Source organism: Melanotaenia boesemani, chromosome 22 (assembly GCF_017639745.1).
Source record: "Melanotaenia boesemani isolate fMelBoe1 chromosome 22, fMelBoe1.pri, whole genome shotgun sequence".
NCBI classification, from domain to species: domain Eukaryota; kingdom Metazoa; phylum Chordata; class Actinopteri; order Atheriniformes; family Melanotaeniidae; genus Melanotaenia; species Melanotaenia boesemani.
Genome location: NC_055703.1, coordinates 11,822,220 through 11,846,885, shown reverse-complemented (window position 1 = coordinate 11,846,885; position 24,666 = coordinate 11,822,220). Strand labels below are relative to the sequence as shown.

The following is a 24,666-nucleotide window of genomic DNA, read 5'->3' as shown; positions in this document are numbered from 1 at the left end:
ATAGTACTTGCAAAGACCTGAAAAAGCACCTGAGAGATGCATGGTCCTTATGTTGATCCACCTACTGTTTACTGAAACCTCATCAGAATTGGTCTGCATGGAAGGGTGACTGTCAATAGGTCATTCTGTACATATAAATAAAAAAAAAGGTTGTAAATGTCAATAGCATTTTTGGGGAAAGTAAAAAGAAAACAAAACACAAATATAAAACCAACTAACTATGTATCAGCGTATTGCCGTTGTGGCTGCCACAGTCGTTTCTTAATTTGGCCTCTGGAGGGAGCTACGTTATTACACTAGAACTGATTCATCCACGTAGAACGTCCCTCCAAGTCAGATGGACAACAAGCGCGACCAATCAAATCTCAGTATCTAATACAGTAATTCCTCTCAGCCAATGAGATACAGCCAAAAGATGTTTTTCACTGTATGGGGTGGATTTTGAGGATGATAGACAAATCTGCCTCGAACTCCGGCCAGATCTTCGGTGTGGACTGAGGTTGAGATTTTTGGAGGTTGATGTAGTGGGACGTATATTAATTTTCATCAGGAGAACAGAATACGAGACCACGTTTGGAAAAATTCCCTATAAGCATCGCTGGTAATTACAACAGGTATGGTTTTATTTCCACCTCCATAAAGTCACGTGATTTAGACATCAGCGACGGCGGCTGGTTCATTGCTTTTTTGGATGGTCTGTGTTTAATATGCTCGCTTTTGTTGGCATAAAAAGGAAAGTAGCATTCTCAACCTTGACAAATAACCACTGTCTACTAAAAGGCAGTTTGTTTAAACTATCAGACCAACACCACGTTTCATAGTGAAACCCGTTATCTAGGAAATGTTTTCATACCTTCGATTTAACGCGCTTCATGGCGCCTACCTATCTTCTCCCATGCTATCCCTGTTATCATCACCTTTATTACCTTTTCGTCCACGGTTTCTCCGTGGGTTGTGATTTACGTAGTCAGCATGAAAGCGTCTAGCTCAGACAGATTCAGCTTGATCTTTTAAAATCGTGCTATCGTCGTTGCCTTTAGAGACTATTCAAACATCCGGCTCCGTTTCTGTAAGACAATACACGTAGCTGCTTCCTGCCGCTAAGATAACAAGTAGTAGATGGTTATTTGGGAGCTGTTGAGTTTAATTTTATTTAATGAATTATTTTGTGGTATTTTTATTCATTAGTGGGGGGGTTTGGGGGGTGTCCATCGCCTGGTGCCATTGTTTTGTGCTTCTTATAGTAACAGAACATGTTTTGTTAAAAAGAGATTCAATTTAAATGTTGAGATGTTAAGGTTAAAAAGGATGCCTGGGAAATGCAGTCCCATGTGGTTGTTTACTGAGTTCAAAAGATGTTATTTTTTTCTCTCGTGAGGCTGGGGGTGATGATATAATCCCAGCAGATTTAAATTATAAGCATGTGGTTTGTGGAGTGAGTGTAATGTATGTATGTTTATTCACAGTCAGAAAAATCACACTTAAAAGATAAAGGCTTAGTCATGTAGGCGGGTAATGGGACAAACAGGGCTGAGATGAGATTATCCATCCATGTTATTTTGATTAAACATATCTGATTTTATCAATAACTGTGAGATTGTTTTTTATTTTATTTTATTTATTTATTTATTTATTGCAGCCGTGTGATACAGACTAATCAAAGGATCTTTGGCCATGGTTGGGTTGTTTACAGTCACTCTAATTATGTGTTTCAGTGTATGTTGTCCAGTTCTCATTGCACAACATCCCTGCCTACTGCCTCATTGTGTTTTGTCTGAAAAGAAAGTAGAATGGATAGAAATGGGACAGAAATACTGCCACAAGAGTTGAGTAAAACCTGTGGAATTCCAACACTCCATTACAACCGTTGCAGACAGCTCATTCATTCATGTTTATTTCCAACTCTTTTTTTTCCCCCCTTGGCATTGAAAATGAGTTTCAACTTACCAGTTTATTTTTGCACAGACACAGCTGCAGCATGCAGGTGCCAGCAGGATAAATCGTGAGTTTGGTAAGCCATGATAGAGAGAGCTTACAGTGAACATGCCTGTCTCTGGGGTGTGTTTTTAGGCCCCTCGCATGTGTGTACAGTTTATCTATAATCATCAGTGCCATGGTCGCTCTCAGGATGTGTAGAACAGTGGCAGGTCTGTTAAACCCACTAATGAGAAGCCTTAATTGGTTGTTCTGGTGGGGAGAATCTGCTCATTAAACAGAGCAGGAACTTACTGTGGGCTTATAAGAATGAGTGCATGACTGATTTTTTTTTCTTTTGATATTACTGTTATCAGCTTGAACTCTGCATTGTTAGTTATTTTGGGCCCATGGATGCATACAATAATCACTTCGAACACATTTTTGGGGAATTTGTTTTGTCATATCTCCTTAAACTTGGGTCTAAGTGGATAGAAAGTTGAAATTTAAAGGACGTACCATAAACACCTGTGAAGCAAGCAAAATTAAAAGATGCATTCTTCTAAGCTAAATAACATAATAACATGATGACTGCTACTATGCTACAGTTTTACTTTCACTTTGGGCGAGGTTGGAGATGCAGGGATACAAAAATGGAAAAGTAGCAAAGTATTGAGATGTGAGAAAAAGGGAAAGGAAGCGACATACATTGAGAGGAAGTGGATACGACACACAAGAGAAGAGACTAAGTTAGTGCGACAGAAAGACTGAAAAATATTGCTTAACCATTCGGAAAGGCTATGGGAACATCCCTGTGTGTGTGTGATTTATGTACATATGTGTGTTTTTATACTGTCCTTGTGGGTTCAGTGAGAGCAAAACATGTCACATCAGCTCAGATAGCCTGACGTTGGTTTGAATAAATACAGTCTTTCAGAAAAGTTGATTTAAAAAAAAAAAAGTCATCCAATCAGTGTCAAACATCCACAGGTCGGCAACCCCCGTTGCTCATATAATCACAAAGCACAGTTCAATGCCTTTATCTCCTCCATGATTGTAGTAACATCGGGGTAGTCACAACAATTATTAAGGCAGACATACCGTATGGTGTAGTCAGCCGTGAGAGGCAAGTTTCAGCCTCTAGCTTTCAGGTTTGCCCGGCCAACGGCCTTTGCAATACTCAGTGTTCATGCAGAGAAGATCAGAGGGGCATGGATGAATGGAAACTGTAATGCAATGTTCAGCTTGTTACAGAGACAGTGAGTGCTGCAGGGTGGGTGAAAGGGTGTGGTAGGGAGAATGAAAGCGGGACTGAGATGTTTGATGGAGAGGACAAAATGTGAGAGGGGAGGTGGGGTTACTCATTGTGTAAGAAGGTTATTTAAGTTCTCCCCCTCAAAAAAATGTGGAAAGAATTGTTTTGTTTTTTGGACCAAGAGTGAGAGCAGCCTTATCTTAATTGTGTCAAACCAGCAAACTTAATCAGGTTAAATTCAATGCAGTGTGACAGTAGATTTGAATTGCAGAGATTAGTTGAGTCATATTTTTTCTTAGACAAGAGGGTCCATCAGAGAAGAGAAGAAAGTCTTTGTGTTAATGGTAACATTTTGCATCAGAGAGGGGGACAGAGAGGGCAAACTGCCTTCCCCAGCATGTGTCCGACTCTGAAAGAAATGATAGAGTAAAAAACAGAGACAGAGCGTGGGCCTGTGGATTTGGCATGAAGCCAAACATAGTTAAAAAGAGATTAATCAGCAAAGGGTCACATTCTCACAGAGAGAGGCTGAGCAGACCGGGGCAGGACAGGGCAGAGCCCTCATCTTTTAAAGGCCGCAACACGAGGAAATTTGGGCCCCGAGGTTTGTCAGCTTCTTAGAAAATCACTGCTGTCCGATTTTGTTGCATGTTCTTAACAGTGTTCTATAATTTGTGAAAACTGAGACAAATGAGAAAGGTAGTGACAAATTTTTACATACATTTGAGGTTAATTGTATACACCTGACATCAATATTTATTCTAAATAAGGGATTATTTAATCTATTGTGTTCAGTTGCAGACAGGATGTTGCATTGATTCCTGTTTATGTCTGATTAAAGAGCCGTCTCATGTTGCATCCCTCTACACTGCTGCATTATGTTCATTTATTATATCCATCTAGTGACATAGAGCAAACAAGCAACCTGATGTCATAAAAGTCTAAAGCAAAATATTGTTTTGTTTGTTTTAAAAAAGGAAAGCAAAAACCTATAAATTATCTGGCAAATACGACCTTATTTTAGAATAATCAGAAAATGTAATGTCTTCTTTGGAGCGAGGTCCTATTTGAGTTGATATTGGAATATTAATCTATATGTAGACATTGCCACTGATCACCTCAATAATCAGTTGACTTGTATTGATTATCTCTAAAAGCTGAATTGCATTCATTTTGTTGCATTTAACATAATTAAGCTTATTGAGCTAAATCAATAGCATCAAAGTGAACTAGTTCAGAAGTGTTTTGACAGATTAAGCTTCAGTTTTAAGTTTTTTTCCCCCTTTTAATCCAGTTTTATTACACCAAATGTCTGCAGCAAATCTTTTACTACTGTTAAGCTGATAATAAATTTATAGAAGATTAGTCATTTTGATTTGAACATAAAAGCAACAGATCTCTTTAGAGATTTTAGTGTTTGATAGTGTTGCATAATTGAGAATAAGGCCTTGCAATCAAGATTTTTGTGAGGCATCATACCTTTAAATCTTGTATGATGGTTTGTTGAGAGTATCAAAAAAGACTCATTAATTTCTTAACTGAGTGACTTAACTTTCATATAAGCTATGTAAACATTAAACTGATAAGTTTATTCATCATGTATTGGCTTTTCATTTATTGGATCATTCTTTTTATTAAAAAGAAGTCGTGGAGGAGGTTAAGGAGAAAAGATGGTGGGGTGAAATAGTGAGCTAAAGAATGAATGATGGGTCCTTCTGCAGAAGAGTATCTGGGCCAAGAAGGTTGAAGGGAGTTCAGCCTTGCTAACTGCTTCTTATTAGTACTGTAGCTGTAGAAATGAATATGTGTGTGTTATAGTGGGTGATAGCGGTTCGTGTCTGAAGTCTTTTCTCCAATTCAAAAGTATCTGTGACAGGAAGTGGTTGTGTGAGGCCCCTCAGACAAAATTTAGAAGAATATCAGACAGGTCAAAAATGTAACTCATATTGCTGTAATAAACAATGGTTAGATCCTTTTAAAAACACTGTAGAATATCTTTGTTTTTCTTATTTTAGTTAGACAAGATCCCTTAAAATGATCTTTTGTCCTGAGACATAGTTGACATTCTTGTGTTCTGTATTTTCTCCACACCAGATTTTTTCCATTTCCTTTGCATGTAATGTGTATGATGCTCTGCGTACAGACTGAGCATAAAATCAGGCATTTTTTTTGTAAATACTGCAGCACCAACTTTTTCTAATATCTGCCTGTAGGTCATGTTTCAATGAAGCCTCATCAGTTAGTTCTTGTTATTATGTATTTGTTTACTATTGTAGTATGATTGACAAAAGCCCTTGAAAATGAAGTGTGAGTTACAGAAGTTAGTAGGAAAAACAATGAGCTTCGTTCCTTGATGTACTGTGCTTTTCTGACCATTGATGTGCTTGCATAGGTTAGCAAAGCAAAATCCGAGTGTGAGAAACTGAGTTTTGTATGTGACTTTGCTTTGTGATCATTGACGTAACCCAAAGACACAGAAAAACACAAGTTTAATGATGTTTTGCTCTCAATTGTTTCCTGTTTTTGTGTTTTTGGTGGCTTAAGAAAAAGAGCCATAGAAACTCAGACATGTGGCCAAAAATGAAAATTGTAGGTAAAAATGTAAAGACAGGGATAGAGGGATGGGCGATTGAGTGGGTTAAACAGGGGGAGGGTTACTTCCTGTTTCCTGGTTAGAGGTCAGAGGTCACTGGTCTGGAATTATCTGATACCAGACTCCTATATAATCTGTCTTTTGCTCACATGAGAAGAGATGGCCTCTGCAATTCTCTCATAAGCATGTGAGCTGAGTTTGACAGCGATGTGTCCTTGAATCGAATTGAGAAAATGGCAACATGTTGAAAAAATGAGGACATCTTGCAGTGTTCAACAGGGGAGTAGCTAATTTTAGAGGTTAGGTTTGAGGATTGAGACAGACGGCTCTGTGTTGGTGTGGTGTGCATGTTGCATGGAGGAAGAACGTTCTGCTGAACAATCCTGGTCTGAGCTTCTGTTGATTTTAATTTACTGCTAATCTATTAATTATTTTCATGCAAAATGATAGGAAAAACATGAGCAGTTTTGTCAGTTTACTGACAGATTGCAAAGCTGTCATTTTATCCGAAGCATGATCCATGAATTTATTTTCACCTCAGCACTGCAGGAATATAATGTTTTCGTCTCAATCTGCATCAGCCTGCCACACAAATAAACCTTAGTGTCGCATCTTGATGCTCATGAAGTCATTTGTTTTGCCAGAGCACCCATTATTACCCCCCTCTACAGGATGTTTGCTGCCATAGTAACACCACACCTACAGCCGCTGGGTGATCTGTGCAGTTTCGCCATCAGTTTCGCTGTCTTACAGCTGTCCTTTTTTCACCCCAACTCAGCCCATGCCAGCTTTTTCTTTCTTTCTTTTCTTCGTTTCCATCGTTTTCTCTCCGTTTCACAGTAAAATGTAATTCCCCTCATGTGCACTTGTGTAACCCGCCCACTCTTTGTCTCCCATGCACACAGTCCCTCGCTCCTACATTCACACAGACAGGGCACTTGCGCCTGACTGCTTTAATCGCTGAATAGGGGAGTTTAGCAGTTAACAATAGTAGTTATGAGCTGACCCATTATTCTCACCCCCCCTCCCCACAGACACACTGGGAAAGAGAGACACACTAGATACATGAAATCTTTTCTTTTTGTGCATCATCAGTTTTAATTAGGATCTGTAATGTTAGTAAACTCTCGTAGATTTGTATTAATGACAAAAGTGCAAACCCATTTATAGAAAAAGTGCACAGATTTGCTGCGTCTGCCTGTTTTTTATATTTAAGTAAATTTAATGTTTTAGTCTGTGGTTTGGCCCAAACAAGTTATTTCTGAGCATCAAATCAGACAGATAAATCATGAATATGATCAGCATTTTCTCTATATTTGCAACACAGCTTGCATCGTAATATGTGATTATGCTGAGTAGCAAATTGGGAGCTGTTGTTGAAGAATAGAGCTTTGCAGCAAACGATAGACGTTATGAGGTGACAATAATGATAAAGTAACAAATCTAATGACATGGTATTGGTCACTTAAGAATCACTTTGGAGACAACCTTTGATTTAGAAAGCTCAAACTAAAAGCAAAGGAGGCTCTAGAAAACACTTGTGTGGCTGCAGGAGTTGTTTCATGGCAGGGAGAGGTTGAAATCAGGTGTGGATGGAAGCAGAAATGGAGAGGAAGGATGAATGGATAGACAGACAGACAGGCAGAGTGACAGACACACCAACATACACAGGGATTATCCTTTGAGTAATCCTCAGTTTGAGGGTCAGAGTGCTGTGTAAAGTGACAGACATGGTCCGAATTTTCACACCACCAGTGTTTGTGTGTATGTGTGTTTGGGCATGCATGATAATTTGTGTTTGACATCACAAACTCATCACTGGTGCTTTTTATATTATTCTAAATTGGTGATTCATAGAATATGTGTTCACATATGTTTTAGTTTGTACTGACAGGTATCTGCGTATGTGCGTGGTATATTTTTGTGTGTATGTGACGTGTGCCAGATGGACAGATCATACAAGAGAACAGCACAGATTAGGATTCTGCACGCTGTATGTGTGTGGTTATTTCGAAACCAGGGCTCTATGACTGTCAGCTGCTGGCTATATTTTGAAAAGCTGTAAGCTTGTTGCCTTGGTGTGCTGCGTTCTGGACGTCCCCATGCGATGTGCAGGATTGGATATTTAATTCATTAGACTCAGTTGTATGGAGGCCAGTTTTCCCGTTCTTTGTTGGATCCCATTGTACTCGGTGTACACCAGCTGCCTGAAACAACTTTGTAGCTCCACTAAAATGCTGCAATTGTTTATGAACACACAGTTGGATGAGCAAAAGAACTGTGGAGTCCAACAAACAAAAAGCAAACAGTGCAGCTTTGGGGATAAGATGTCTGTTGTGCATCTGTGTAAACAGAATTAAGAGCTTTTGCTGGTTCAAATCTTTGAAATTTGCAGTTTTTACTGACATTTTCTGGTCTAAAAGTTGTTATGCGGACTGAATTTGAAGGATTTTATGTTACAGTGAGGGTGATCCTAGCTCTGTGAATGAAATAGTTTTAGTCACATCTAGGGCTAAAATCGATAAATGGAATTTTCCATTTCTGGAGATTTATTTTTATGAAAATCTTTTTTTTTTTCCATAGTTAGTAAGCAGCAGACTTAGCCCTCCCTCCACACCAGAACGGTTTTTGTCTGACAGATTTTCATTGAAGTGACCCTTCACTCATGCCTGGGATTTAGCTGTGCGTATAACTGCAATGAGAAATGCTGCTCTCTGTGAGATGCAGAAGTCAACGTTAGCCCACAAACTCTAGTTAAGAGACAACCTTCATCAGGGGAATTATTCCTGCAGTGGATCCTGTATGATAAGGATCCAGATGGAAAGAGATTACCGATGCATTGTGTCTCACATTTCTATGTAAGATATGAAGTCGTTTATATGGTGGAAAAGCTATGACATTATATGCTTTGTTTTTGCTGGCATTCATCTAAATAAACAAATAAATGTTTTTAATATTTTTATTTATGTTTTGTATAAGAAAAGAAAAAAATAGATTAAAATCAGAAATCGGATTTGGTTATAAAAAATATGAGATTTTATTTTTAGGCCATATCGCCCAGCCCTAGTCACATCCACATGTAATGATAAAATGTAATAGAGCAGAATTAAGTTTGATCTGCACAGAATAATTTATAGTTATCCACTCAGTATTGCATTACGTTGCTTCCCTTTAACTGTAGTATGCCAGCAAAAACTACAGAATTCTCCATGTGATCAGATTCACTACCAACAGGTAAAAATGCCAGGACTAAGTTTTTATAATTAACCCAACTTTAAAACTCAAGGAAATGTGTTCCAGCATCTGCCTCTCATATGTTAGATTAAGCCGCTGCATTTTCATTACTTGAGCAATCCCTTTATAGTTTATTCTGCACCATCTTAAGGTTAAAAACTGAGGAGCGTATGGGGGTGGTGAGAGGTTGAAATATGATCTTCATAAGTGGTATTGTGTGTGTGTGTGTGTGTGTGGATGTTTGATTTAAGGTAAATACCCACTTTCAAAGTGACTAGACAAAGCCTGGATTACAAGCCACGGAACACACAAGTCTTGTTTTTTTTCTTCTTTTACATTGAATCTTTTACTCTCAAATGTAAGTCGCTTTGGATAAAAGCGTCTGCTAAATGACTGTAGAATAGAATAGAATAGAATCTAAAGATGAATGAATCAATGTATTAATAAAGGATCATTTTTCTCAATGAGGAGCTACAGAAAGGAAGTATTTAAACAATGTAATGTAGTTGCATTTTTTTTCATTATTTGCTGATCTAAGAGCTCTTTGGCTGTTGAATACATAAAATGTTAGAGGACTTCAGCTCTTACAGTTTGCCCCTCCTTTGGCTGAGGTATTAAATAACTTATGTACACAGTAAGACTGAAGCATCTAGACAGAAGTGGCATATTAGCCTGTCTGCTGTTTGCTGGAGCTAACACAGGATGACTGAAAATTAGACTGAATGAATAGAAATAAATACCAAAGTACCACTGACATGATCACTGAGCTTGCAGTGCAGCTTTCATATTAAAGATCTTGTGTGAACCAAGCACCTGTTTTCTTTTGGGCGTGTTGCATCAGTGAAATGGAGAGGAGGGAGTGAAAAGTATCTGTTGCAGTTCTGGTAGGTCCAGCAGGAAATATTGCCTGTAAATCTGATGCAGTTTGAAATGGGTTTAGACACGGTAATAATCTCTATTGTCATCTATGCACTCTTCCACTAATCTGTATTTTTGCTGTGGTAATCTCTTGTCTCCATGGGGATTTATTGTTGTAGTCCATGAATGCCTTCACCATGGAAACCAGTTCTTCCCCTTGTTTCCCCCATTATGCCCCATAGAGTAGGGTGGATAGGTGTATATACGTTTTTGTAAGAGGCAGAGAGTTTCCATGTCTACTTTATAAGTTTAGAAAGTGAGAAAATCAAAAGTAAAACAAACATTAAGGCCAGAAGGGTAACTCTGTCTTTTCTTTGCACATGTATCCCTTTTTCCCCATATGCCTGGCTGTCGTAAATTTTTATTTCTAGCCCGCACGGGCCAAACCAGGAAGCTATGATGACAGCTCAAACACCCAGTCAGACAGCCATAAAGTTGTAAGTCATAGAGCTGTTGTTTATCTGTTTGTGTGACTGCAATAGGCTGTTTTAGGAGTAAAAATGGCATCTCCTCAAATGTGTAAGGAGAGGAATCTGGCCAGTGACTGCCTATATAAAACACACTACCCTCACCACAGGAATTTTAAGACAAAATAGAAAAGTCTGATGGATGGAGCCTTTTAGAGTAGCTTTTTTCCATAGGATGTGAAATGTAGTTGCTAAGTATTGCAGTCCATCCATGTGCTGTATTAGCTTGTTATTGTGGAATAATGAATGGAAGTGCAAAATTGATCCTTTTAAGAGCCATAATTTCCTCTAACAGTAAAAACATATCTGAAAGACTGAAGTTAAAGGTTGTGGATTGATTGAAAGTCAGATAGTGATAGTGGAGAGCTATCTCCTTAATGTGTGCATCTTCTTCTTCTTTCCTTCACTCTCTCGCCACTCTCTCCACCCCCCACCCTCCCAAGTTTTCTCTCATTTTCTGCCCTGGTTTCTCTAAGCGATAGTCCCAGGGGAAGAAGAGCTCTGAGGGAGGAGAGGAGAGGATGAAGGAGAGAAAATGGCAATGACAGTTTGGAGGGCAGGCATTTGCTAAGAGGTGGGAAGTGAAAGTGAAGCAAAGAAAGACAAACGAAGCTATAGAGGCAGAAAGAGTTTAAAGAAAGTGAGAGCAAACAGGAAAAAGAAAGTGAAAAGAAGTGAAGGGAAGAGGAAAAGAAAAGGAGTTACAAGGAACAAACAGCAAGAGAAACAACATTAGGTAAGGTCATAAGTCCATCAGTTCATTTAACCCCTCATTTAGCCATCCATGTGAAAAAAAAAAACTAACAAGACAGGTGTAACAGGTGGAGGATGCATAGATTCATGGTTTAGTGGAGTGAAGCAGTAAACTTACTGCAGTATAACTTTACAGGTCTAAACAGGGTCATGCAGCAAGATAATATCCATTCCTGCGATAGTTTGGTATTATGCACTTTCTCCTTAGTGGAGGAGATGAAAATGAGTGAAAATGGCAAGTAGCTGGGAGTTATGCAAACTTATGATTAAAGATTAAATTAGCTGAGATGCAGGTGAGTGTAAACAAAGACCAAAATCAGCAGGCTGTTGTTTATGCCTGCTTGGACAGTTTGCTCTTCTGAAGCTTATTAACTGACCGTGAAATAGTAATGAAATTTATCACATCGAAAACGAACAGTGCGTTACACATGATGGCACTTTTAGGAGATAAGTGTACAATTCAGGATGTTTCACCCACGTTTGACCTTGTGTGTGTGAAACTTGACTCGTAGTGTTTCCTTTAAAAATGCTTTTTCTGATACAAACTCCTCAGTGTGTTTATGTGTATATATGAAGCAAGGCTGTAATGCTGTCACTGATATAGCTGATATGGACTGTGGGAATAAGAGAGAAAGAGGAGGGTTTTAGATGGAGATAATGCAGATGGTGGAGGGGGAGTTGGAATAGGGCCTGGGAAGAGAGGAGAGAGGATGAGTGCAAAGGTCTGCTGAAAAGGAAAAAGAGGCACCCTGGGATGGAGAGCAGAAACCACAAGAGAGAGGGGGGTAAAAAGAAAAAAGAAGAGACGAGGAGAGAGTGAGTTGAAGTTTAGCGAGCAGCAGAACAAGGTTCCCGGTGTTAAACAGTTGTAGAGAAGGAGGCCGAGTTTAAAGTAGGCCTAAGTCGCCGTGACGAAGCTCCTCTGTGATGCCAGCTCACAAAAACACACTGCGAGCTAGTCCATTGAGAAACAGCATTTCTGAGTAGGAACTGTAGTGGTAACAAACCTGTTGATGACTCTACAGTAGAATTATTCACAAAAAGATTGTTTGTAAATGTTAAATAGTAGACCTGTTGTGTTTCATTCAATCAGAAATATAAAGTTTTTTTTTCACCTCCCTGACATTTGCACACATACCTCTACCTATCCATCTTTCCTCCTCCCCTCCCTGCCTCATTAGCCGATCATGCGTAAGAAGACCTGTTCTATTTTTAGTCCCGCCCCCTCCCTACACACCACTGCTGCACTGTGGATGTTTATGTGTGTGTGTGTGTCCTCTCTTACTGAAGGTGGCGGCACAGAAAAAGAAAGTCAGGAAATTGGTAAGATGGTCAGAAAGTAAAATGCAGACAGTGTTATGAATAATGGAATCAGGGCTGAGGCATGATGAACATAGTCTGGGTGATAGAAAAGAAATAAAAAAGGCAAACGGTTTAGAACAATGGAAAGGACAGCGAGCGACAGTGACTTAGCTGTGTATGATTCATGTTTATCCCTCGGTCTGAAGTCGCTTGAGTACAAACAGAAACACCAGATGACGGCAGGCTGTGCCTGCAGGTAGACACCCTTAGTGGGTCAATTTCTACATTCTTTCCCCTAACTTCCCTTCAAGGCAGATGTCAGACCACGTAGTGTCATCAGCAAAATTAATGTCACACTGAATAAAAGTGTCTGTAGCTGTGATAGGGTATGTGTGGACAGTGCTGCCAGAGATATTTGGGTTGAAGAGTGTGTGCTGACCACAGCTGCAGGGTAAAACCAGTGACTCAGTTATTAAGAATTGAGTAATTCAGCCTTTTTTTCCTGTGTTTGCGTATGTATGTGACTGCTTGCAACCAGCTGTTGAGCTGCTGACCTACATGAAACTTGTTGTGAGGGATAATGACATCCTAAACTATTGTGTTTTTTGTGCCGTTGGAAGGAAACCTAAGAGCTAATGTTTCAAGCATTTATGCGCTCATTTGCTTGCAGCTGTAGGCCAAAGAACCAGAACTGGTGTACTTATATAACTATGGTATATTCAGTTTAGGTGTCCTTTTCTTTGTATGATGTACAATCTGAGAAAAAAAAAAAACACAGAAAAAAAAGAAAGGCCAATATAATAAAAACATTTCCATCAGTTTATTTAAAACATAAAAAATTGCATCTAATGCTCCTCTATCATTATCCTCTGTCTCTTCAGGTTGACCCATCACCATGACAACAGAAGCGGGCTCTGAGACAGAGGTGAAGGAGAAAGCAGAAGAGTCAGCTGCTCAGCCAGACCAATCAGAGAACGCCACGCAAGAAACGCAGGAAGTATCAAACGCTGAGGGAGAGGAGAAGGAAAAAGAGGAGAAGCCAAAAGAAGGAAAAGAGAGCAAAGGAATATCTCGATATCTGCCAACATGGCTTAAGAAACAAAAGTCTCTAAGCCAGGTACAATCATACTTTTGTTTTTATCTTATGACTTCATTTAATTTTTTTTTAAGAATGAGATATTTTACAATCCAGCAGCATGTGATGAATCAATGACCATGTGTATTGAGTTTTACATTTTTTAATTTTACATCAAGACCTCCCCAACAAAGGAGGTCTCGCCCACTGAGGACCCTGATAGCAAGGCAAAGGAGGAAGAGGAGGTGCCTGCCCCAGAAGTAAACGGTCACGCAGAGGAGGTGGAAGAGAAGGAGGAAGTAAAGTTGGAGCAAGTGAAGGAAAAAGAAGCAGAATCTCATTCCAACGCTAGTGCTGACACTGAGGTACGTAGTGCAGTTCTCCTTCTCGCCGCTGCATGCAGGGGGTGTAAAATCAAGTTCATACACAAGGTTATGACATGGAGAACCGCGGCTTAAGCCTAAATTAATGTTGTGTAACAGAGAAGTTGAAACTGAAATTGTATTTGTGCATGCATATTGCATGTTTTGTGTAACTTTGTCTAGTACCATCCCTGCAGTGTAGTGGTGCCATTTTCCAGTAACAGCATCTCCTGTTTGGGATGAAGGTTGCAGAGAATCCATTGCACCTAAAGAGACAGTATAAACTGTTTTGGCTCCATATTCATGTCAACAGACCAAACAATGTCTGCTTATGTTTGCATGTTCTGAGAACATCCAGTGCTGCCGAATTACTGAATATGAATCCATACCCATTAACCAAACAACCCTAACATCAACCGCTCAACTTTACTAGGTATAGACCTGTTGATGACACCTGGTTTGGGTCCTGAAACCCCATCAGAGCAAGCAAATGACTAATGGGCTGAGCTATGTGTACAGCTGTAGCATAGAAAACCTGCCCCATATTAGATAAATGATGGTGATTCACTGACCTGAGCAAGATTGGGTGGAAATCTGAGCGGGAGAAGGGTCAGCTGGATTCCGGCAGAGAAAATTAAACATGTGCTCTTAATCTGGGATTCCCACATGGCTCTACAGCGTCCCGTTGGCAATGTAATTTTGGTAGATTCATGTCTTACCAGGAACAAATCATAGGTGGAGTGACTATATTTTGATACTATAGAAAAGCATGATTTTGACTGATTAAAGCAACTTCAGGAGCCAGTGTTTTTTTCATTGAAAAGCATCTTGCTTTTCAGAGGATATATAGATCAATGTGTAATTAATGTCATTTCAAAGTTGTGTCGTGTGTTTGTTTTTGTTTTTTTTTTGCTTTGAAGGCAATAAAGGTAAAAACAGTGGTGAAAAACACTTTGACCAAACATTGACCCCCCTCTTTTAGTCAGCTGCATGTTATGGTAACCAGATAAACAAGAGCCCATAGATGGTGTTTCGTTACACAGTTTTTCCCCTTTAAAACTCCTCTTTAGTCCAGAAAGAATAAAAGTAAGACACACACAAAGCTGCTCTCCACATGCACACAAGAACTCTTCCATCCAGTGATCACATGAAGCCACCCAGGCCCACCCAGTGACATCAACATTTTAGGGATCAGTCCAAAATACACGCCTGCCTTTTCTTAGAACTGCTTCACACCAGAAAGATAATTAAACCAGAACACTAACCGAGAGAAAACCGTGCTGATGTCGCACATGCTAATGAAGACATGACAACTTCTTTGGGAAGACTGGAAGCTTGTATCTGGCAGCCACAGTGAGCAACTCTTTTGTTTCTTCATTTTTTCCTTGCAGCCAGCCAAGGAAGAAAAGGTGGAAGAAAGCGTAGAGAAAAGTCCAGAAGAGAATAAGGAGACAACAGAGGGAGAAGGAGCTGAGGAGGAGAAGAAAGAGCAGGAGGCACAGGTGGAGGCTGAAGCAGAGGGAGGAGAAGGCCAGACCTCCATTTTCCAGTCTCCTCTTCGTCTGGTTAGAAAGTCTAAGATGAAGGTGGTGGTGTGTCACGTAACCCTTCTGGACGGGACTGACTTCGCCTGTGAGGTGGAGGTAAGACTTGTACACATCACCCACTTTTCTCACGTAGGACATGTTTCTGATAAAAATGGTCAGTACAGCATCTTTCTTACAGCCTTCTGTTAGTCAATGAGGTGACATGTTAGTGCCACCCTGTCAATGAACACAACTCAAAGTGCAGTTATGGTGGAAGCACCTGCTCACATTGGTCGGGGCACAGTTCAGGGGATAAATGCAGTGCAAAGCGGAGCACGCTGCAGGGGCTTGTCTGGTGACTAGAACACACACACACCCAGCAGATTAAGGGGGGGACTCACCAGATTAGTTTTCTGCATATGTTGTTCATCACAGGCACGTGCCCTACACCCCCTGTACACATTCAAAGACCCCCACATAGACACAGAATTATAATTCATCATGCATGTTTCATTGTGGCTATTACAGCAGTTTTATCCATCCATCCATGTACATTTGTGTTTTTATTATTATAGATTAAGTTTGAAAGTTTGTTTCCCAAGTAGCCATTGCACATTTTTAGCCCTTCCACCCCTCACATTCCCACACTTGTTCCCATTCAGTGGGAAGCTGCCTAGAATAGCCAGTGTGCAGGTCCACTGGAGCTCTTAATGCTTGCATCTCTGGCTCAGGGACACTTAAAAAGAATGCAGACCTTTTTCCCAAGACAGGATTTTAACATTAGGGTTTTTGGTAGTGTGCTCTGGTAATTTAATTGTGGCAAACCTGCTCCCTGATCTACAGTATGCCAACGCCCAGCAGCATGCCTGGGAGAGTCTACGGTCATTTGAACAGTAGCTGCTTTGTGTAGCAACAGATAACGCTGATAGTGCAACTAACTGCTATTGTCCTATAGTACATACACACACAAACACACGCACGCACACACACTCACACTCACACTCACCCATCTGTCTCTCTCCCTCCACATGCTGGCATAGTTTGGATTGCGAGAAGGAGAGATTCACAATGCATTCCAGAGATTAAATTTGCCCAGCAGGCTTTTGACATACACAGTGCCACGCACACACACACACACACACACACACACACACACACACACACACACACACACACACACACACACACACACACACACACACACACACACACACACAAATAAACTCTGTACTCTTACTTCCTGTCTGTTCTTCCATCATCCTCATTAATCTAATCTATTAACCAATGGTATCAGATTTATTCCAGGTTCTTAACTTCATATACACTTTATTTCTTGTGGTTCTCTTTGAATGAAAACTATATTTCAGAGTGAAGTCTTAGTATCACATGGTCCTAATGCTGTTTCTAAGAACTTCATTAGAATCGGTTTCAACAGGATTTTTGTGTCACACGACTTAAGTAGCATTTCATAGAATTTCGTTAGGTTTCAGATCGCAGACGTTTTCACATCTCACATTGCTGCTTTGACTTATCTTTTACCAGAGAGGAAAGACAGATATTTTTTTATAGGATCATCATAAGCGTCCCTCATTATTTGCATTTGATCGCACCTGTTGATCTCGCAGTTTTATAGTTACATGGAAATGTAAGCCTATTTTCATTTTTCCTTTCATATTGATTAGAATAAAAACATCTTGATGTGACAAACCACATCACAAGTGATGGCAAAACATTAGTGGATACATGTTTCTTTAATCACACTGTGTACTTTTGTCCCTAGGTAGTGTATTACTTGGAAGCACAGAGACTCAGACATGGAAAGTCTAAAAGGTCGCGTTCTCACATTCACTGGTTATTCAGCTCCATCGTGAATGCTTGTATGTGGCGTCTGAAATTTACCAAGTATAGGAAAATACCGCAGATGTTTTCAGCTGTCCCAGGACAAGAAGAAAAATGCGGTCTTTCATCCTCTTCCTTCCACTTCCACCACACTCCCTGCCCCGTCTGTGCGCCTGTCTGTGCTATGCTGCTCTGTCTGTACACCAGTGTTACACTGAGGCTACACTGACTAACTGAGAAGAAATAAGCAATAAAAAACAAAAGAAATAACTTCACTCTTTGTCATCTTTCCACCCTCTTTCTCCTGACCTTCTATCTGAAGGGTCCTGTTGTGTGTTTGTGCATGCATGCAGAGGGCTAAATGTCATTGTCATAGCTGAGTCTGAATATCAAGCTTATGAAGTAATGTGCTGCACAAGGACATATGAAGATAATTAGCAAGAAAGCAGATGGTCAAACAAATAAAGATTTCCTGACAGAGAATTGTGAACTTTTTAAATGCCTGTAGAAAATACAGAGCAAGTCCTATTTTTTTAGGTCGAATTGAGGAACTGTACACGAGGTGGCTGCTCAACTAGTTGAACTAAATGCCACCAAGTTTTACTTAAACATCTTTATTTATTTCCTGCCAAATAAAGACTCAGAAAATAAATACAGAAATACTAATATTTCTTTTTTACTGTGTCTCTTTGCAGAAACGAGCTAAGGGTCAGTTTTTATTCTTCAAGGTGTGTGAGCACCTTAATCTGCTGGAGAAAGACTACTTTGGTCTGACGTACAAAGACAGCCATGAACAGAAGGTATGTATCTATTCATATGTATGCTGGATGTAACGGGCCAGAAAAGTCAGTAATTTACTCTTGTTGAAACGTCAGAGATGTAAGCCTGTATTGTGTATCTGACAGAGGTTAACTTTTTCAACTTTGTCTCCACTTCTTTGATACTCCAGTGTTGGTTGGATCCCACAAAGGAAATTAAGAGACAGATTCGCAGTAAGTTTAATCTTTCAAATTACGTTCCTGCTTTTTTGTGTTTTCTAACTTTTAGATGCCCAAATCCATCCAAACATTCACTCTTTTCCTTCATTCTGCTTTAATGGCTCATTGGTTTTTTTGACAATCTCTCAGTCAAACAGTGAATGAAATCTAAATACTGAATTAATAAACGAAGACTTTCTCATATCAGTGGAAAAACAAACTGTATCACAATTAAACAAAGGTATTTGAAACCAAATGAGAGCAGTCTGGCAGCGTAGAAGAGGTTACCAGGGTGTGATCACTCTGCTCCATTATTTATCAACCTTTTTATTTACTGTTGCTAATTTATGACTGTAAGATGAGGTGTTGCTTATTTTGTCTGAAAGACAACAAGGTTGTTGTGGAGGGGCTACCAAGAATAAAATGCTTTATATTAGTTTTTAGATCCATGCAGCATGGTAGTAACTGCAGAACAATGTCTTTAATTTACAAATAAGTTGACATTTGTTGATGTATTGATGATTGCAGAATGTGTGTGGGTTTGTGCAAGTGTGTGACCACTGCTGTGTACGATTTGTGCGCAAATGCCTGTGTTTTTGTGGCCATGTCACCGTGCGCGCCTGTGGTTCAAAGATAAGTGCTGTGCATTTGCCTGTATGTGCTCATTTGAGCACATTTTTCTGTGTGTGAATGTTTACAGTGTGAGAGAAATTGCACCGTGTGGGCCTATGTTCATTTGAGCTTGCACACAGTGCCTCTGTATATGTGTTTACAGAGCACCGCGTAAATGACAGGGTTGACACCATCCGGCTCTAAATTGAAATCAGACTGCAAACAGACATCTTGACTCTGGTTTACTACATTTTGGGCTTGGAGAAAAAAAAAACTAGCCTTTCAGTCTCTTAGAAGACATTTGAAGAATTAAAGTCTGCAGATATTTGACAGATTAACACATCCAGCCTCGTGACCTTAGTCACAAGTTTGCTTTGCAGGTTTCATTGGGCGTTGTGTTGAGTTGGGGTCAGAGGTCTGTGTAACAGCCAACATCAGTGCCATGTGTTGCTCACCGCTCAGGTCATTACAACCTAAGCTGTGTAGTCAGCCTGCTTTTATTGTCTCCAGCTTCCTGGTTTAATGGTGGGATAGAAAAATGGAAGATGACAAGAGGGTTAAGAGATCAAACCAAGTCTTTCACATCATGGATAATGAAAACGAGGTCAAAGCTAATGCAGTTAATACCACCGAACATTTTGATGAACTGCTGGTCAGTTAGATACTGAAGGCATCACTGATGAATAATAGACAAAAATTGAAGTGAAATACAAAGAAAAAGGTACTCCGAGTAGTTGCAGATTCAGATATCAGAAAGCTAATAGAGATGATAAGACCCCCACCCCTAAAAAAAACTATTAAGCTGACTTAAGTCAAATGCCTTTAGTAAAATATTTCCATTTTAATACATAACAGAACTGGATTTAGTCAGTAGAGCTCAGCTGCATGTGTGTGTTAATGTTTAAAAGCGTAGGTTTTCTCCATCATCAAACTAACCTCTTTTAGTTCTGGGTGCATCACTTTTAGAACTTTTAATGATGAGAGCAGCTGGAGAAAATGAAATGATCAGTAAAGTTTTCTTCATGCAGTTTTTAACTCACTTGTTGCATCTATTCATTTTCTACCAGCTGCCTCTGAACCTGCATGTGGTTGTTTATGTGCATGTGAGGATTTTTACCCGTGTGCACATGGATGACCTCGGAGGAGGAAATGGCTGCGCTGTGATGTCAGGTTTTCTCAGATTGAATTTTCCAGATGACGTGATCTTCATCTTTTATTGAGTGTGTGTGCATTCATGTGTGCATGTGTGAGGGGTTTGTTGGGTGGAGCCAAGCAGGACAGAAAGGGTAAAGAGGATGACAACATGGCCTTCTGTTGGAATAAAACTAAATTTTGGAGCTAAATGATTATGTCACAATAAGGAAGATGTTAGCTGTGATGTTTCTTTGTTTCTGATTGAGATTACAGTTTGTAATTTAGCAAAGCTAAAACGAGGTTATGCAACATTAGATCTGCTTGCTGGTGTGTGTTATATGCTTAGTGCTGTCAAAAAACTGTTCTACATTATCAGTGTCTCTTAAAACTTCACCCAGATGGCTGTGATAAACCCACCCCGATTATGACCACTTTTCTCTTATCCCTTTTTCCTTGTGTTGCATCTCTGAATAATTCTTTTTCTCCAGGTAACAACTGGCAGTTTGCATTCAATGTCAAGTTCTACCCTCCTGACCCCTCACTGCTCACAGAGGACATTACGAGGTACACAGACCTAATTTCAGTCTCCATCAAACCTTGACAAAATGGCCTGCTCTATTTTGCTGCTTCATTATTCATTACATTTAGTTCCTTGATACTAATGCCAATTAATACTATACTATAGACATATTTGCTAGTTCCAACATGATTAGACTGAGTCAACACCAAATAAATCACAATAAAATGCAGCAAATTTGTAAAAGTAACAGCAAGGTGGCATTGTTCACATTGTTAATTCATTTGTTTTATACACATGCACACACAGAGGTGCTGAAGCACACAGCATTTAGAGTGAAGTTGATGTCTAATAGCATAGCAACAACTCTGAAGCAAAAGGCTAAATAGGACAAGGACAAACCACTGACATGCTGCAAAACGTGATCATTCCTATTCGTTATTAGTAGGTGTTTTACATCTGTAATATTGATTGCAAGCACTGCAATGACATTACAAGTTATTGCAGTCATGTAGTTGTTTTCCACATATGTCAAAGACTGTGCAGCAATGCTCATTTATTAAATATTTTTCTCTTTATTGGCTGTTATGTAATCATATCAAAATGCCGACATGCTGCATTTCCCTCCTAGTGCAAAAGGAGCCATGTAACTGAGTGACTGGGTTTTTTTGACAGATTTTTTTTTTCCTCTCAGCACAATGATACATTTCTCAGTACCCAGGAGGTGTTTCATTCACTCACACGATGCTTCTTTCAAGAAGAAAATTCCCAAACAAAGTGTCACTGCAGGCGTAATTTAGAATAAATCTCAAAATCTACATCGACTACTGGAGGATTCAGAACTGCAGAAACAGATGAAAACACAATGCACCAACACATTAATAAAGTTGAGCTACAGACACATCCCCAAGGAAAACATAAATCAGCAGACCTTTAAAGAGAGCGGAGGCAGCTGGTCTATGCAGATCACTTTATTATCAAATAACAACGGGTCTGCTCTTCATCAGAAGTAGCTTAAAAGGAGTTCTGTTTCTAGTTTTGAGACAACTTGTTTCCTCCTTATCATCTTTCTAGGTACCTTTTGTGTCTGCAGCTGCGTGATGATGTAGCTTCTGGACGACTGCCTTGCTCATTTGTGACTCATGCTTTGCTGGGGTCGTACACATTGCAGGTACAGCATGTGTACTTGTGTTCTTTTTATCTAATATCCTGTGTTGGTATGAAGGCACTTGTAAGGTATGCAGGTGGGTTAATGTGAAATTTTGTCATGCTAGATTTATTTATTTAAAAAAAACAACTGGTTTACAGGCAGAATTTGGTGACTACGAACCTGACCAGCCTCGCCCTCTGGACTTCATCAGTCAGCTGACTTTTGCACCGAGTCAGAACAAGGAGATGGAGGAGAAGATTCTCGAACTCCACAAGACACACAGGTAAGAAATACATCAGTAACATCTGCATGTTTCTGTTCTATTATATATTTTTTTAAAAAAGAAATAAGGTCAATGCAAGGTTTAGATATTTTTTACATTAAATGGAAAGAAATGAAAAATTTTTATCCCAGAGAGAAATCGCAACATTGATTTTTTTTGTTATACTTCTTACAATATATACATTTATAAAATTAATAAATACATTTCTTGTAATATTTCTATATGATTATTTTAAAAATGTATTAATTTATCATTTTTTTATTCTCTTTTCTTTTTTGCTCTATTTATTTTCCTTTGGTTTATAGGGGAATGACCCCAGCCCAGGCCGACACCCAGTTTCTAGAAAATGCCAAGAAACTGTCCATGTACGGGGTGGACCTGCACCACGCGAAGGTATGAATAAATGAATGAAGCCTCTCCTCTCCACTGCTGTTGACATGTGGGGATTAGCACACTTCCTTTGATGTGGGAAAGTGTGCTGGTGTGTCTGCATGTTTGCGTTGCTGTATCTGTACGCGTCAGCTGTACAAACACTCAGGGAGGCCATTGCCATGGGAACAGCCACTCTCTCTCACACACACTGAGGGATAGCAGGTCATCAGCAGACTGCATGTTTATGTGTTTTTGTGTCTTTTATCAAAAAAGAAAAAAAAATGTGTTAAATACGCAGAAGAGATGGCCTGAAATAAAAGATATGAGCTGGAGGAAAGAGAAATAGGGAGCGGAGGGGGGTAGTGAGGTTAAGCAGATAAGGTAAGATTAGAAATAAGAATAGACCCTTGAAGGAGATAAAGAGGCAAGTCCCCTTTAAGGGCATGCTTCATTTGTGTGCAACAGAGAAAGGGGGACAGGATGAGTGCAACAGAGAGAGCACTTCAAATGCTGAAAATCTTTTTTTTTACTGCATACCGAAGTTGTGGGAATGCATGGAGTTGATTTATTTCTGTCCTTTTCTATTTAATATATTGTGTAAGTTTATAACCCTAAAACCCACAAAGAAGCTGTTTTAAGCATTATGGGTTAAATAAGAAAAACACACACTAAACAAACACAGGCAAGCTTTTTCTTTTAAGTTTTTAACTTTTATACATATTAACAACAATGAAGAAGTGAAATCCATTAATCTTGCAGATTTACTTAACATCATCTTATTGGGATATAGCATCCAATAGAAAATAATCACTGAGATTTAAAATTTAAGGAAGTTATTAATTCACTGCTATTTCTTTCACTCATTTCATTAAGTTCACGTTGATGCTGAGATAATAAAAGATGGGTTTTACCTGCAAGTTTTTATATGAAGAATTAAGCATAAAAGATAACCAACAGGAAATTTTTGCTTCACTTTCACTGACTTTTAAAAGTTACTGTGAGCAAAAGTGTAGAGACAAGCAAGAAGTTTAAAAAAACTCGCTCTTTAAACAAAAGGCTAAGTTTATTTTTTAATTTTTTATATAGCAGGCAAATGTTGGAGTTTACAGAACTTGAGCCAAATCAGAGGCAAATTCTAGATTGATCCATATGACTATCTGAAAGTCCAAGTGAAAAAAAACCCCCAAAAAGCACACAATAAAGATGATGTAAAGTGCATTGAAGAAACTACAATTTCCTCTAGATTTTATCAGAGTTTGGGTAAATATTGGCGAGAACACGCGTCTTTGCTCCCAGGGTGGAATATCAAGATAAACTTAAAAAACAGTTTCTCGTATCTTAATCGAGCATTAGAAGCGAGTACTTCGTGTAGTGTAAAAAAATACAATCTGACAACATAAAGTCTGGGTTTTTATCAGAATAAAAAAGGCATCTATGTAAATAATAATGTTGACTGTACTGAAAATCAAATAAAGATAATATTTAGGTAGATATTCTATGTATGCCACACTCCCCGTGGTTGTTATCCTCCTATATGTTCCTGAATATTAAGCAACATAAAAATATCAGCTTCACTTTTAAAAGCGACACACTCCAGTAAGGTGAGGTACTAGTTACTAGTAAATTATCATCACATGCTTTAGCTACATTAGCTATAGTCCCACCTTTGGGCTAATTTCCACCCCACTAAGTGACTTCATGACAGCAGGTTTCAACACAAACAAAACCTGCCATGCTTTTTCAGCTGGTGATTACTTTCAGTCTAATCAGCCAGACCTAAAATGTATCTTTAGTCGCGCCACAAGGACAAAAATCGATTAACAGCTCTTAGCATGGCAATGCCATGTGATGAGTGTGTGTGTGTGATAACTGTCCATTATCAGCATATTGCACTGTCCATTAGTCCAACAGATTTTTCCTCAGTTAATTCACTACTGTAATCAATACAGCCTTACCATTACCAGATGGCCTTGGATTTAAAAGCTCTGACAGTGAGTTAGTCTGCCAGCTAACTGTGTTACAGTTGTACTGAATGACAGTTTGTTTGTGGTAATTGAGTTTTCGCTGACCTTAAGAAGACTACTTAAAAAATCAATTGATGTACAGCATAATCAGATTTGGACAAATTGGTGCCACATACAGATGTTTTGCTGAGATTAATTAGTAATTTCATTAACAGATTTATTTCTTTTGTACGTTTTTATCTGACTTACAGGATTCAGAGGGTGTGGACATCATGCTAGGTGTGTGTGCCAACGGACTTTTGGTCTACAAAGACAGACTTCGGATAAATCGTTTCGCTTGGCCCAAAATACTCAAGATTTCATACAAGAGGAACAACTTCTATATTAAAATCAGACCAGGCGAGGTTTGTACAAGTTTA

At 39.2% G+C, this 24,666-nt stretch overlaps 1 protein-coding gene across 10 annotated transcripts in view; it reads left to right on the top strand.

Annotated features, from left to right (window-relative positions):
* Window positions 1-447: 447 nt before the first annotated feature.
* Window positions 448-24,666, top strand: part of epb41l2 (erythrocyte membrane protein band 4.1 like 2) — a 42,302-nt gene continuing 18,083 nt past the window's right edge. For 9 of the 10 annotated variants that reach the window (XM_041976761.1, XM_041976754.1, XM_041976759.1 and 6 more), the window contains exons 1-11: window positions 448-614; window positions 13,318-13,553; window positions 13,691-13,876; window positions 15,265-15,516; window positions 17,934-18,038; window positions 18,188-18,230; window positions 20,450-20,525; window positions 21,553-21,649; window positions 21,787-21,911; window positions 22,217-22,304; window positions 24,499-24,651. In XM_041976761.1, coding sequence (XP_041832695.1) covers window positions 13,332-13,553; window positions 13,691-13,876; window positions 15,265-15,516; window positions 17,934-18,038; window positions 18,188-18,230; window positions 20,450-20,525; window positions 21,553-21,649; window positions 21,787-21,911; window positions 22,217-22,304; window positions 24,499-24,651 — 1,347 coding nt within the window. In that variant the 5' untranslated portion in view covers window positions 448-614; window positions 13,318-13,331. Of the gene's footprint in view, window positions 615-10,860; window positions 11,118-13,317; window positions 13,554-13,690; window positions 13,877-15,264; window positions 15,517-17,933; window positions 18,039-18,187; window positions 18,231-20,449; window positions 20,526-21,552; window positions 21,650-21,786; window positions 21,912-22,216; window positions 22,305-24,498; window positions 24,652-24,666 lie in introns of those variants that run through there. The other variant, XM_041976753.1, reaches the window with a different exon arrangement.